The sequence below is a fragment of the Corvus moneduloides genome, chromosome 17 (genome assembly GCF_009650955.1).
Source record: "Corvus moneduloides isolate bCorMon1 chromosome 17, bCorMon1.pri, whole genome shotgun sequence".
NCBI classification, from domain to species: Eukaryota; Metazoa; Chordata; class Aves; order Passeriformes; family Corvidae; genus Corvus; species Corvus moneduloides.
Window position 1 is genome coordinate 5,824,916 of NC_045492.1, and position 12,914 is coordinate 5,837,829.

The 12,914-nt window shown below is 50.4% G+C and overlaps 1 protein-coding gene across 2 annotated transcripts; it reads right to left on the reverse strand.

Annotated features, from left to right (window-relative positions):
• Nucleotides 1–4,228: 4,228 nt before the first annotated feature.
• BLCAP (BLCAP apoptosis inducing factor) lies at nt 4,229–12,027 on the reverse strand. 2 transcript variants are annotated; one of them, XM_032126763.1, is made up of 2 exons: nt 11,830–12,027; nt 4,229–5,824 (listed from the first exon to the last, which is right to left on the reverse strand). In XM_032126763.1, the coding sequence occupies exon 2, from the start codon at nt 5,738–5,740 to the stop codon at nt 5,477–5,479; it is 264 nt and encodes an 87-aa protein (XP_031982654.1). In that variant the 5' UTR covers nt 5,741–5,824; nt 11,830–12,027; the 3' UTR covers nt 4,229–5,476. The 2 variants fall into 2 exon arrangements, with proteins under 2 accessions (XP_031982654.1, XP_031982653.1); XM_032126762.1 differs by having other exon boundaries at nt 4,229–5,829; nt 11,830–12,024.
• Between the last annotated feature and the right edge of the window lie 887 nt (nt 12,028–12,914).

Here is a 12,914-nt window from a genome sequence, read left to right on the forward strand (position 1 = left end):
GTGTAGCTTGTGTATGAGAGGACATGTTAGCTCCTCAGCATCCCTGTTAGAGGAGCTGTTGCTACCTGGAGCATGTGCAGTACCCATGTGAAGCTCCTGGTGCTTCAGACACTTTTTCTGGAAAATGCTTCTGGGATCTGGTGCTGCTTCTGTGCTGCTGGAGCCATTCCCCACACAGGCTTGTGGTTCAGCACAGGATCAGGGCCATGTCCAGCATCTCCAGCAGTCCTGGAGGAAAAGCAAGTGACATGGTCATTGGAGTCAGGCCCTGAGGGGTGTTCCATGTGCCCCCAGCGTAGGACATGCTGGCAGAGCGGGACTCAGCCATTGCATGCCCCAAAGCAAGGCCAGGGCAGGGCAGGGGTGGTGTTCGTGCTGCCAAAATCCAAGGCACGGTGTCCCTGACTGAAGCCACCCAGGCTGGACTGGGGGGGACAAGACAGGGGCAGCCTCCCTTCAGCAGAATCTGCTTTATCAGCAGCTCCAAGAAACAGGCCTGCTCTGTTTAGGTAATTAGTGGGTGCTGATTGGGGTCCACAGCGCTGGGGGTAGGAGGCTTTCTAAATGCAGAGTGAACGCTGCTACTGTTTATTCACCACTACCATCATCACCCTGGGGTGGCTTTAGTGCCCCAAGGTCCCAGTCTGGCTGCCCCCTCCTCCTCAGACTGGTAAGTGACTCAGTCTTATCACCTTAAAAATGTAACGCTTTATGCTTTGTTTGTCTTTAAAACAATTAAGCGATTGCGGGATTATCTCTTGTGTGCAGGTCTCTTGGCCCACGTGCAATGCATGGGCTAGGGGTGGGCTGGCAAGGTCACCCCAGGAGGGAAGCTGAGGCCGTGGCTCCTCCAGCCTTTGGATCTGCACCTTTGGCGTTGCTGTTTGAGAATGGGATGGCCATGGGGGGGCAAATGGAGGAGGAGATGGGTGCTGGGAGAGGCCAGGCTACTGCTGTCCAGCCTGAGCTCTGGGGCAGTGCAGGGGGGACTGAGGTGGTTTGTGTACAGGTGGTGAGGGCACTGGATTCAGTACTTCCAAGCCCTGCCTATGGCACTGTTTGCTTCCTCCTCTCCCTGTCCTGTCCTCAGCCTCAGTGGCAGCTGAGGTGTCTTAAGAGGGTGTGAGGGTGAGGCTGTGGCTGCCCCTGAACAGCTCTAATGAGGAGGCAGGGGCAGTTTGTGCTGGCAGTGGGCTCTAAACTGGAGAGGATGCGTTGTTGTTTGACTTGAGCATCCCCTTCATTTACCCACAGCTCAGTGGTAGCACTCCCCAAGAACATGGAGCCCTGGCTCCCGCAGGGTAAATGCTTTTGAGTACACAGGACCCACACTGAACTGCAAATCCTGAGGTCTGGGGTCTCTCCCACAGCCAAAACACAGCAGAAGGTCTCCTGGGGCAGGAGCAGGGTGCTGTTTGTTAAAGGGTTGGCTCACAGCAGGACTGTGCCCCTGTGTCAGGCTCTCAGGTTTTGCTGACAGTGCCACCAGAGCTCCCAGTGCCTGTTACTCACTGGAAACAAGGGGTGGACAGGAAGCTGCCAGCATGCGTTGACTTAGAGGACACAGCTTGCTGTCACTTGGATGTCATCCCCTCCAGCAGCAGGTGTGGGTGGCACCTGAGCTGCTCTCCCTTGCCCTACTATCAGAGGATTTGCCTTTGCTGGCAGAGTAGCAAAACCCTCTTGCCAAGGGTTAATCTCCAGGCTCTGGAGGGGAGGGCTAAAGTCCTTAACGGACTGTAGCTTACCTCCCACGGCTGGGAAACCACCTGATGCCAGAGAAATGCTGCAGGGCAGGGCTACCTGTGACCCTGAGCAATGTTTGTGGTTTCCCTGGCTCAGGAGATTTGGCTGGACAGCACAAGGGGACAAGCCTCTGGACTTGGCTGCCTCCCTGAGCCCACTGGTGGGTGCTTCCAGCCGAAATGGCTCCTCCATGGGATCAACCTCTTTCCTCTGGCTGCTGCTGTTCATAAGGCCACGTTGTGGGCTTGTCTCAGGGTGAGCAGGAAGAGAATCCAGGCAAGGAGGCACAGATCACCCAGCAAGATCCCTGGATGAGAGGCAGATGCTGGGAGAGCAGGCTGATTCCCACCTGCACCCCAAGCGGTGCTGGAGAGCTCAACTCCCAAGTATCAGATCCTAAGATCTGCACTATCATGGATGTCAGGCAGATCTAAGGTTCAAAAATCCGTATCATGGCAAGCCTTGTGGTATTCCAGCTGCTCATCCTGGGGATGCTTCCTCTCCCTAAGAAGGCTTGAGGAGGAGTATGAAAAGCCTCTGCACCCTAAGGCTGCACTGAGGAGTCCAAGGACTGCCTGAGCCAAGCTGCATCTCTAAGGATTGGAGCCTGAGCTGGGTTTTGTTTTGGTTTTTTTTCCTTTATTGACCCTGCTGTGTCACTGATCTGTTATGTGACCTAGAAAAGAAAATTATCTCTCCCTCATACGGAAAGACAAAGGAACAGCTTAAGGCTCCAGCTCCCTGTATCTAGGGAGCATCAGGCAGATGGACACTCTGTAATTCAGCAAGGTGATGAGACTCACTCAGTGCCAAAGTGTCAAGTGACAATTGCAGGCAGCGTCCAGGCTCAGTGGGGCCTGGCACAGCACAGTGGTTGTGTTCTAAATCCCACTGCTTTTAGTCACTGGTGCAGCTGCTCACCCATGCGGTCCCCACACAGAGACCCCATGGTGCCCCCAGGATCCCAAGGGACAGAGCCACCTCACTGTTGTTCTGGCAGAGAAGGGCAAAACATCTCATGTGAGTGTTTTTCCATGTAGCTGGCAAACGCCTGGCTGAGCACTCCGGCTCTGTCTGTCCAGGCTCAGCCCCATCTGTGGTGCACGAACAGGGAAGCTCTGATGCTGCTCTTCAGAAGCCATCGGGTTCGACCTGTTCTGCAGTCACAGGCTGGTTTTTCATGGTCTCTTTATGGAGAAGGACGAACCAGGCATTAGCATGGGATGTGAGACTTGGTTGGGTTCCTCATTCTGCCCAAGGCTTTCTGTCTGACCATGACAAAGTTGCTTTAATTTTCTATCTTTAAAATGAAGATGGTATCTCAGGGCCCTAAAGAAGGTAAGAGAGTGTGCTGGGGAGGGCTGTGTGCATATCAAAGAGTGCTCCTTCTCTGCATTAAGGCTGGGAGGTTTCTTGCCCCACTGAAAGCTGTCCTGCAGCCTCCCTCTTTTGAAGTGCTCTTCTCGAGCTGGGTCTCACAGAAAGAAAAGAGCCCGCAGCTGTGCCTTGTCTTGAACCCCACGTACAAAGCCAGGGCTCGCTCTCATCCAAAGGGTTGTCTGGCTTTGTGGCTAGTATTTATTTAAATTGCTGTAAAGTGCAACTTGGCTAGTGAGCAACCAAAGTGTACTCTTGACAGAAGAGTGCATTAGCTTAAATATATTGAAACTTAAAAGTAGCTCAGAGCAAAGCTGTGCCACGGCTTGCAAAGAGTGCCCTCCCCTCTCCTTTCCATTTGTTATTTATGCCTGAGTTGATGTGACAGCTACTGGGATTTCCCTCAACCTGACAGGTGACAGAGCTGTCACATCTATTTTTGATGTGGCACATACTTTTTTTTTTTAAATCGTGTAAACACTAATAGACTCTGAACTTTTTCCAACTTGGACCTGGTCTTCAGAGCACGGGACAAAGCCAAGCGTGTTTCAGCCCCAGCAGCAGAGCTCCCACACCCTTTAACACTCTCAGGTGCTCCTGGGCGCTGTTGGATCTCATAGTCCGTCTCTCCCCGTTCTACACAGGGCATGGGCTGGCAGCTGGGCTGCCCTGAGCAGAGGGACAGGTTGGGGTGACGAGGTGTTGTGGGATGGGCTTACACCACTTGGGCACCCTGCAGACACTTTTCCTGTCGGCGCTGGGGATTAGTGGCTTCCAGGACACAGCTCGGGGGTTTAACTTTATAAGCAGAAAAAGGGGAATCTGTCACCTAAGTGCAGAGAGGTAACACACGACACAGGAGGTGCTTCTGGTTGTGAGAGGAGGCTGTTTAGGAATTGCCAGTCTGGCTCCCTGTCTGCCCACCGTCAGGTTAAACAGTCAAGAGGAGTCAGTACTGGAAGCTACAGAGCAAACAGGCTCTGCCTCTTGCTGGAGACTGTTTGGGGTTGCTGTGCTAGGAACAGAACAATGCAGAGACACGTGATTGCTGGGCTAAGGCATCCACAATGAGCAGCCAATGCATCATGCTGGGCAGGAGGCCATAGACCAAAGTTTATAAAGCTTTATTAAACATTTTGAACAGCTGTGCAATGAACAAACAATACTCTGGAAGTTTCACAACCTCATAGCTTGAACTGCCTCAGGACAGCAACAGCCACTTCTGCTGCTGTCCACCAGGAGACTGAAGGAAAGACAAACAGATGGCAAAGGGGAGGGAAACCTTCAAAGTTTAGAGATAAGTGTTTTATGTCAACCTCTAAGGCTTCTCACAAACCAACCTCTGCCCCAGGCTGTAGGCCTGACGCACCACCACCTTGGATTCTTGACATCCTTCTGCCAGGGAAGCTGGAGACAACCAGGCATTTTTTTGCTAGTCAGTAGCACCAGCACCTTCTGTCACCTCGGGCCCAAAACCATTATCTCTGAAAATGGCTGAAGCATTTACTGCTTCAAGCCATGCCTCCACCTCAGGGTCCTCTCCTGCCCTGCCTACACCCAGCCTCTCAGGCTAGCATGAGTTTTGTAGGGTGAAGTTCACACTGGCTTCCAAAACCCTGTGTCTTGCAGCATGCCAATTCTTTATCCCAACTGTCAACACCTTGGTAAACCCAGGACATGGAGGAGAAGAGACAGTCTCCTGTGAGGCTTTATAAAAGCAGCAGCATAACTGAGGCTTTCAGGCTGGGATCTTGGAGCATTCGGAGTTCAGAAAGCACTTCAGCAGTGCACACATCTCTTTGGCAGGCTGAGCAGGAGGAGATGACTCAACTGCCTCTGGCTCCAGCAGCTTTTGGCCAAGTCCATTTGTGAGCTGTTGCACTTGCCCTTGATCAGCAAGGTGGGAAGGCTGGCTCCCCACAAAGAGAGACTGAGAAAATCTTGTAGCTATTCAAGCAGGACCAGTGGGCCAAGAGCCCTGAGTTAGACCACCATGGCCTAATGCAGACAAGTGACACACAACTGCAGCACTCTCAGCTGGGCAGGGGCTGCAGGCTCAGGCTTCCTGCAGTTCTCAGTTGAGAGGGCTGGTGTCTGTTCCCGGTGATACGGGAAAGAAAAAAAAAAAAGACTTCTGCTTCTAAAAAAGCAGGTGGTGCTGCCAGAGTTCACACAGTAAACGAGTCGAATTTCACAGGCAGAGTGGGAAGAATTTGCCACTCTAGTCCACGCAGTTACAGGAATCAGGCTGTCCTTACTCCAGTCCCATACCCAACACCCCCCTCCTCCCCAGCCCCACCCCCTTTTTAAAAGCAGAACAAGAGCCCTCAGCAGACTGGAAGATTATGATTCTCTAGGTGCCCACTATGTTGGGATCATGAGCTGATTCCGGCAACTGGGATCCTGTGCAGTGATACAAGAAGCAGTTCCCCCAGCAGCTGTAGCAGATGAGGAATAGAGCTGCCAGGAAGACCAAGGCACAAATTGTGCAAGGTTTCCGTTCCAGGAGAAAACTGAGCAGGTAGAATCCCATGAACATTGAGTGACTGAACCACAGTGCTGGGTTGAGGGGCTTGGGTATGAGCAGGACAGGTAGCAACCACTGAAGGCAGTACATTGTGGCTGGCTGGCTGGGGCCTCGTGGCAGTAGCAGTCAGATGTGCTCCAGAAGGGGGTTCCAGCAACTCCTCCCGAGGGCAGGCTGCTCTGCAGGGAGGGGAAAACGTCAAACTGTCAGAGAAATGCAGGGAGAAAATCAACTGACATTCTTTTAAAGCTTCATTTACTCCCAAGCATCATATGCCGATGGTTGAACTGCCAGTACTAAATTCTGGTGTGTCTTGGAGCTGGTGGAAAGCTTCTTGCTTTCTGAACCACTCAGCTGGGGACAGGATCAGCTAATGCTGGTGTAGAAGTGTATCCTGTGTGCTCTGCTCCTCAGGCCTTTATCCAGGCTAACAAGTGAGACCCTTTTAGCATAATACAGGAACAGAAAGGGAGAGGGGAAAATGGAAAGGAAAACAAGCTGCCACAGCCTTCCCTACACACATTGATCTGAGACAGTCCAAAGGCTTGAGTGATGATATAAAGAAATGCAATTGAAGGGCAATAATTATTTGGTGCTACAGAGAAGTGTTAAGGAAGCATTACTGTAAGGAATTGTTTTGCACACAAACAATAAAGTCTTCCAGCAGGACAGTACTAGACCAGCCACACATCAAGCTACCCAGGAAAGCCCTGGCAGTGTCCAGGCTGCAAAACAAAGGGGAGGACAGTCTCTGCTTAAGGATTTATAATCCTTGCCAAGCAGCTGAAGTCAGATAAGACAAAGTATGTGAATAGATCAAAGGGGGGGACAGGCTCAAAATGGCAATTTCCATAAGTGCTGTAAACACAGGATTTCCTCACTTGGATTATTATAAAACCCTCTAGAAACTGAGCTTTAAGGGCTTTCCTAAGCAGGGATGGTAGCACACTACAAGTCCAGAAAACCTGCTTCTACCTTTAGCAACCACCTCAATGACACTGTGTGGTTTTGTTTTTTCCTCTGAAGCACTACAAACACCTTCAAGAATTTCAAATAGCTTTAAAAACAGTAAAAGCCTCACCCCCACTAAGAAGAATCTGGTGGGAACAGCTCCTTGCAGCAATCCTTGTATCTGCAATTACTCAATGGAGCAGTGCTCCCTCAGAAAAGCATGAAGGGCTCAGGCGAGCCTGTTAGGATTACAACTGGGGGGTGGGAAGGTTAGTAGGATGAAGGAGTGAAAATGTAAACAAACAGCACATTCCACTGGCTCCTGTTGGCAGGAGAAGGGATTTCCTGGCAAAGGGAGGGAGAACGAGGGATTGCAGGGAAAAGCCAAGAGAAAACCACACGAGGTTCTCTTCCAAAAGAACGCTAAGGTCAGACTTGTTTCACAGGTACAATGGGCTCTGCTGTCAGCTGCAGGAAATGCTGCCATCCTGAGCAGCACGATCTATTTTACTTTAATGTTAACAAGAAAATGCAGGCCAACACCTCCACCGGCACAAACATTATTTGGGGAAAGTACACTGCGCTAAAGCTCCTGCAAGGGAGTGTTCTCCAGCAGAGAGGGCAGCTGGAGTTCACTTAGTAAAACTAAGCTGCAGCTCAGTAGCCAAAGAGTAAGGAAAAAGTTATATTATGCTGAAATACAGATAAAGCCAAGTCACAGGAATGAAGCTCCCAGTGTTAGTCCTGTTTTAGGCAGGTCACTCACTTGCATCTTTAAGGGCAAGTCTAGTCCCAAGCCTCTTCCCACATCTATAAACTGGAATTAGCTATTACTCATTTCATAACAAAACATGCTGTCTGCTTGCCTTTGTGAATTGCTCAGATGTTCCTGGAGTAAACAATACCACAGAAGTATTGGAGAACTTTTTTCCAAGGGGGAGAACGGAGAGAAAAAGATCTAACAACAAATATTTGAACAGGAAAGTAATTAAACCCCATATCCAACTTTTTAGTTCAGATTGCATTGAATGCAGCAAAATTGTACTAAATTGATGATCTGCAGCTGCCTTAATCCTCCTGAAATGTTCCTTTCTTGAAGTTTCCTGTAATTGTTTTCTCACAAGTGCTCCGAACGCTGAGTATTAAAAATCACTGCCTAAACATCATGTCACGTTTTTGCTAGATCCAGCCCTAAGTTGCATCAGCTTGACTTCTGTGGCAATTTGTGTCACCTGTTCTTGAAACTTTAGTTTTAAGTGCCTACTTTGCTTTGGGTTTTCTGTCTCTAGAGCAAGGAAATGGGTAAAGAATGTGTCTGTTAAGTAGCACAAGGCTGAAACAAAGCACTAGAATTTTTCAGAACTAATGTCACAAATCTCTCAGTTTTAATAGGGTCATGTATGACTATTGAGCCTTTAGCCCAAACTTCACAACTGACTACAGTTAGAAAATAATTATAATTTGTGTTGTAGCTACACTTTGTACTTCGTCTGAACTCCTCGCTCCTACAATGCTCTTAACAATAACAGTCTAAACACTGAGTTGATTTTAAGCATCTAAACTTTACTTGAGCACTTCCTCCAAACACAAAGCCATCTCAGAACTAGTCATTTTTAAATATTAGTATTTCCTGCAAGAGCCAGTTGCTTGTAGCAATCAATGCAACCACTCCGCAGAATAAAGAACCATTTAATGGTAGTTATTTTTCCTATGAAGTTTCAATGTCGATGCCCTTCAACCTGCAAACCTCTTGGATTTCTGATAAATGCAGACGTTCACACAGCTGCTCTTTGTAGTCAGTTTGCTTGTAATTTCACGTGCCCCTTCACCACCCACCAGTTAAAGGCTGAGGACCCTTTGCTGTATCCCACAGCTGGTCCTAGATCAAGTACCTACTACTGAAGGCTTCTACAGCTCTATCTCCCTTGAGGGACTTTCCACTAGTAAGATACATGCTCTTCACTAGAGATTATTTGTACAGCTGGCAATGAGACTGAGTTTTCTTTCCACTCTATTGATCAAAGAGAAACAGCACCTCCTGCTATCAACTCTTTAGTGAGCAAGGAACATTCTCCTTTGTGCCCAGAACAGGCAGATCCTTACTGGAAGCCACAACAGTATTCAGTTTTGCCTGATTTCTCAAGCAAGGTGAAACGTGCAAATTAAAGATTCCTACCTCGTTGTCTTTGTCCCCTCCTCACAATGCAAGCCAAAGATTACCATGTTCCAGAGCAAATAACTACCTGTCACCCAACAGAACTGGTTTCACAATTGCATCCTGCTTTCCCTTAACCAGTTGCTCTTGTTCTCTCCTGCCTGACTCACCTCTTGCCTCTGCCACCCCAGTGTCCTGCTATCCTCAGACCTGCTCCTGTGCTGTTCCTCATGTCATCTGATTTGGTGGGCACTTGTGTTTACCTGATGGCTCCTTTCCACTGCCTCCTTTTGCCCCTCCACAGCTCGTGGAGCCACTTGAACTCACTTCAGACCCCTCAGCAGCAGATGGCTCTGATCTCCACGCGCTGCCAGAGCCTCCTCCTGCCAGTTCCTGCAGGCAGAGGAACAGCCAGGGGAGGTTCCCTGCACACCTCGTTAGTAAGCAAGCACCAATACTTTTCCACATGCTTATTAGTTGGCTTCCACTGCATTCCCAGCCTTTCCTGCTGTCATCTTCCCTCCCAAAAATATTCACGTCCTACTCGTGTATGTTTGTGGGGAGGATTTTGGAATTCCAGTGTAAAGACAGCAGCACACCTTTTCCAGGCAGGAGCAAAACTTCAATTATGACACGTCTAGAGTGAGTAGCACAGTGCACTGCTTTGCAATGGATCAGTCACCTTTTGGAATAAATCCATCTGAGGAGCTGTTCCTTCAAGGAAGCTGTTCCTTCATATTCTACAAACTAACTCAGCAATTAACACAGCCAGAGGTGTTCCTACACCATTGGTTTGACACATCAGTATGCCAATACCAAGTCTGTACCTTTCTCAAGAATGTTTGAATTCTTTAAGTCATTTACCCTGGAAGGGGAGAATAATCAGCCAGCTTCCCCTAAGCACTTCAAGGGTAAGCTTGTTCAGACCTTGCTAAGGCAGCCTTTAAGCCAGTGCTGTCCACACGGAACTCCCCCAGCAGATGCTACAGAAAGAGTCTCCCAGGCTGACAGCTGAAAGGTCTGCAATAAAACACTGAGTAACCTTTTTACTGGGGTGTGCTGGTGGCGTTCTCCCCCTTTCCCAAAAGCTGAAGTCTCTGCTTATGATGTAAAGCCACACTGGTTAGATAAAAGTCTCTCCAGTTATCCAGGGCACATAAACTGAAGAGTAAGCCTCAGGGATTTGTTTCTTACCTACAATGCTGACCTGTTTGCTTAAAATTGTTTGAATCAAAAACCCTGTCACAACTATTAACTGATGTGTGTGGGCAGTGCCTCATACTGCCCGCCTGTGTTCAAAACCAACTCAAATATCACACAGCATCCAAAACAGCTGCTGAAAAAGACACAACATCCAAACACTGGGACAAAAAGAGAGGTGAAGAACTATCAAGTGACAAGTTTGAAGAGTTCAGCTAAGAAAAGCAACAGCAGACCAGATTCCCAGATGCCAACACTCTGTCGTAAACCCAAGAACCGTAACTGCTCAAAGTTTAAGACCTATTTGCAGCAGGGGTTAACTTCTCCAGGGTTTTTTTTTAGCCCTGCCACTATTATTTCAATTTTTTTAAAAGCTTTATCTGCTGGTATGACTCAGCTGGAAAGAGTGAGTCTACAGTTTTTGGCAAAGATCTTATCCTAGTCTTGGATCATGCCTTGGACACTTGATGTAGACTCAGAAATGGTGCAGTGTAATCACAGCAGTTTCCAAAAAGAGCAACAAATCCTTGACTAACCAAGCCTCGGGGTTAGTGTTCTGATTTCTCAAGGTAGACACATGCCAAAGCAACTCACCTGGTGAAAAGTGGAGGCTCTCTGTTGAGCCACTCTTTTCACCACTTCCAAAGCTGCTCTCTGAGCTTCATTACTGATGGGGAGTGGGTTAGCTTTTCTCCAGAGGCAGTGCCCACTCCATCTGGACTGCAGTGCCCTCACAGCACCAGGGTGAATCCTCCTCCACCTGTGAGCAGGAAGGCAGAGGAGAGATCCAAACTAAAACTAACTGTTTTTTTCAGAGAACTTGGAATGGGCCTGGAAATCATCAGGAGTCAGAGGAGCAGAAGCTTAAGTCAGCCAGCTCTGTAGTGGGAAGAGATGTCAGTAGTCACAGTTGTCACCTGAAGTATTACTGATTTCATTTGTACTAATTAATTCATGTTCAGGGGTCCTGATTCCCACCTTCTGCCTTTAACTGCCAAAGATCACAACTTCCAGGCCCATTCCAAGTTCCCTGAGAAAAGAAGTTTTAATTTGGACCTCTTCTCTACCTTTTGTGCCTTCCCCGGGCTTCAGAGGTCCAAATACAGCCTAATAAAGATGTTTTCTGCATCTCAGGTTAAGAGAGGCAAAAATGCTGTTTGGGCAGCTATGAGGAGTTATGACCTATAGTTTGGAAAGACAAAGGTTACTGCACTAGAACAGTACTCGCAAGGTCCATTGAAATGTTTCAGTACCAGGGAAGTATGGGAGAGTTCAGCATGTTGTGGACTGCTTTTAAGAGCTTGTTTTTCCTCTCCTCTTGCACTTGCGTGTTTGGAATATCGTGAGCAATGCTCGTATGACGGAACAGCTTGTGAACTCACTTTGTAGCTGGCTCAAAGCATGTATGGGGGCTCGGGGAGGGTGCCTGGCTGGGCACAACAGCACTGCAGAGCACTGTATTCACAGACTATCTCAGAATACAGGTTGGAAGGGACCCACGCGGCCCATCCCAGTCCAGCTGCCTGGACAAAAGCTTGTCTCAGAGCGTTGCGCTGCCCTGGGGAGAAACGGGCCCGGGTTTCCTTTCAGAAGGCGCTGAAGAGCGCTACGAGAGGTTCGTGAGCGAGAGCAGAAGGAGAGGAGGGGAGGGCACACACAGTGCTGTTATTTCCATGCCGGCACCGACCTCGCCGAGCTCAGGGTCGGCTGAAGCCTTTTCCATCCCGGCGCACGCAGGGCTGCGAGCGCGCGGCTCCCCCGCAGCGGAGAAACCTTCCCCCCCTTTTCCCCCCGGACCCCCGAAGCTCACAGAGTCCCCCCCGCTCCACCAGCCCGCCGGCTGGGCCCCCGCCGCTCCCCGGCCCGTACTCACCGCGCCGTGCCGCCGCCTCACGCCGCCATCCCGGGGCCGCCCTGAGGAGGGAGGGAGAGAGGGAGAGGCCGCCCGGGAGCCGGGGGACGCCCCGCAGGCTCCACACGGCCGCCCGGCTGTCCCCGGGAGTGCTCCCGGCCCCGGTGCGCTGCTGCTGCGGCGGCGGGACCGGGGGCGCGGGGAGCGGCGGCTCCGTCAGGCGGCTCCGGGCAGCCCCGCGCGGCGCGGAGCGGAGCGGGGCGGGTGCTGCGCATGCGCGGGGGGCGCTGCGCCTGCGCACGGCACGGGCGGCGCTTCCGCGGGCGGCTCTGGGAGGCGGCCTTGGCTGTATTCTTGTTCTGTGAAAAGATTTCTGTGTTTATTCTTGTAATGAGCCGTACTTGGTCTGTTCAGCCTGGAGAAGAGGAGGCTGAGGGGGAGAGCTCATCGCTGCTTACAGCTTCCTCACGAGGGGCAGCTCCGATCTCTTCACTGTCATGATCAGTGACAGGGTGCGAGGAATGGCCTGAAGTTGTGTCAGGGGAGGGTTAGGCTGGAGATCAGAAACAGGATTTTCACCCAGAGGGTGGTTGGGCACTGGAACAGGCTCCCGTGGCAGTGGTCCTGTCTGAGTTCAAGAAGCGTTTGAACAACGCTCTCAGGCACAGGGTGGGATTCTGGGGGTGCCCTGTGCAGGGTGAGGAGCTGGACTTGGGGATCCTGGAGGGTCCCTTCCAACTCAGAATATTCTGTGGTTATTATACAATTGTGTTCACACGTTCCATTGCACCCTGTGCTGCTTCACAGAGCCACGGAGGACAGCAAGGCTGGCAGGGAACACTTCAGGCCATCCAGCCACCCCCCTGCTCCGCTGGGTACCCTCGAGCACAGTGCTCTGGATTGTGTCCAGGGGGCATGGGAATATCTCCAGGGAAGGACCTCAGTGGGCAGCCTGTTCCAGTCACCCACGCAGTAAAGTTGTCATGTTCAGGTGGAACTTCCAGTGTTTCAGTTCCTGTTAGCTCATGCCATTGTTCAGCACCACCCAGGAGAGCCTGGCTCCATTCTCAGAACACCCTCCCTGCAGCTGCTCACAGGCTTTTATA

Excerpts from the sequence above, each read along its gene's own strand:
- BLCAP (XM_032126763.1), bottom strand. The coding sequence starts at position 5,740 with ATGTACTGCCTTCAGTGGTTGCTACCTGTCCTGCTCATACCCAAGCCC.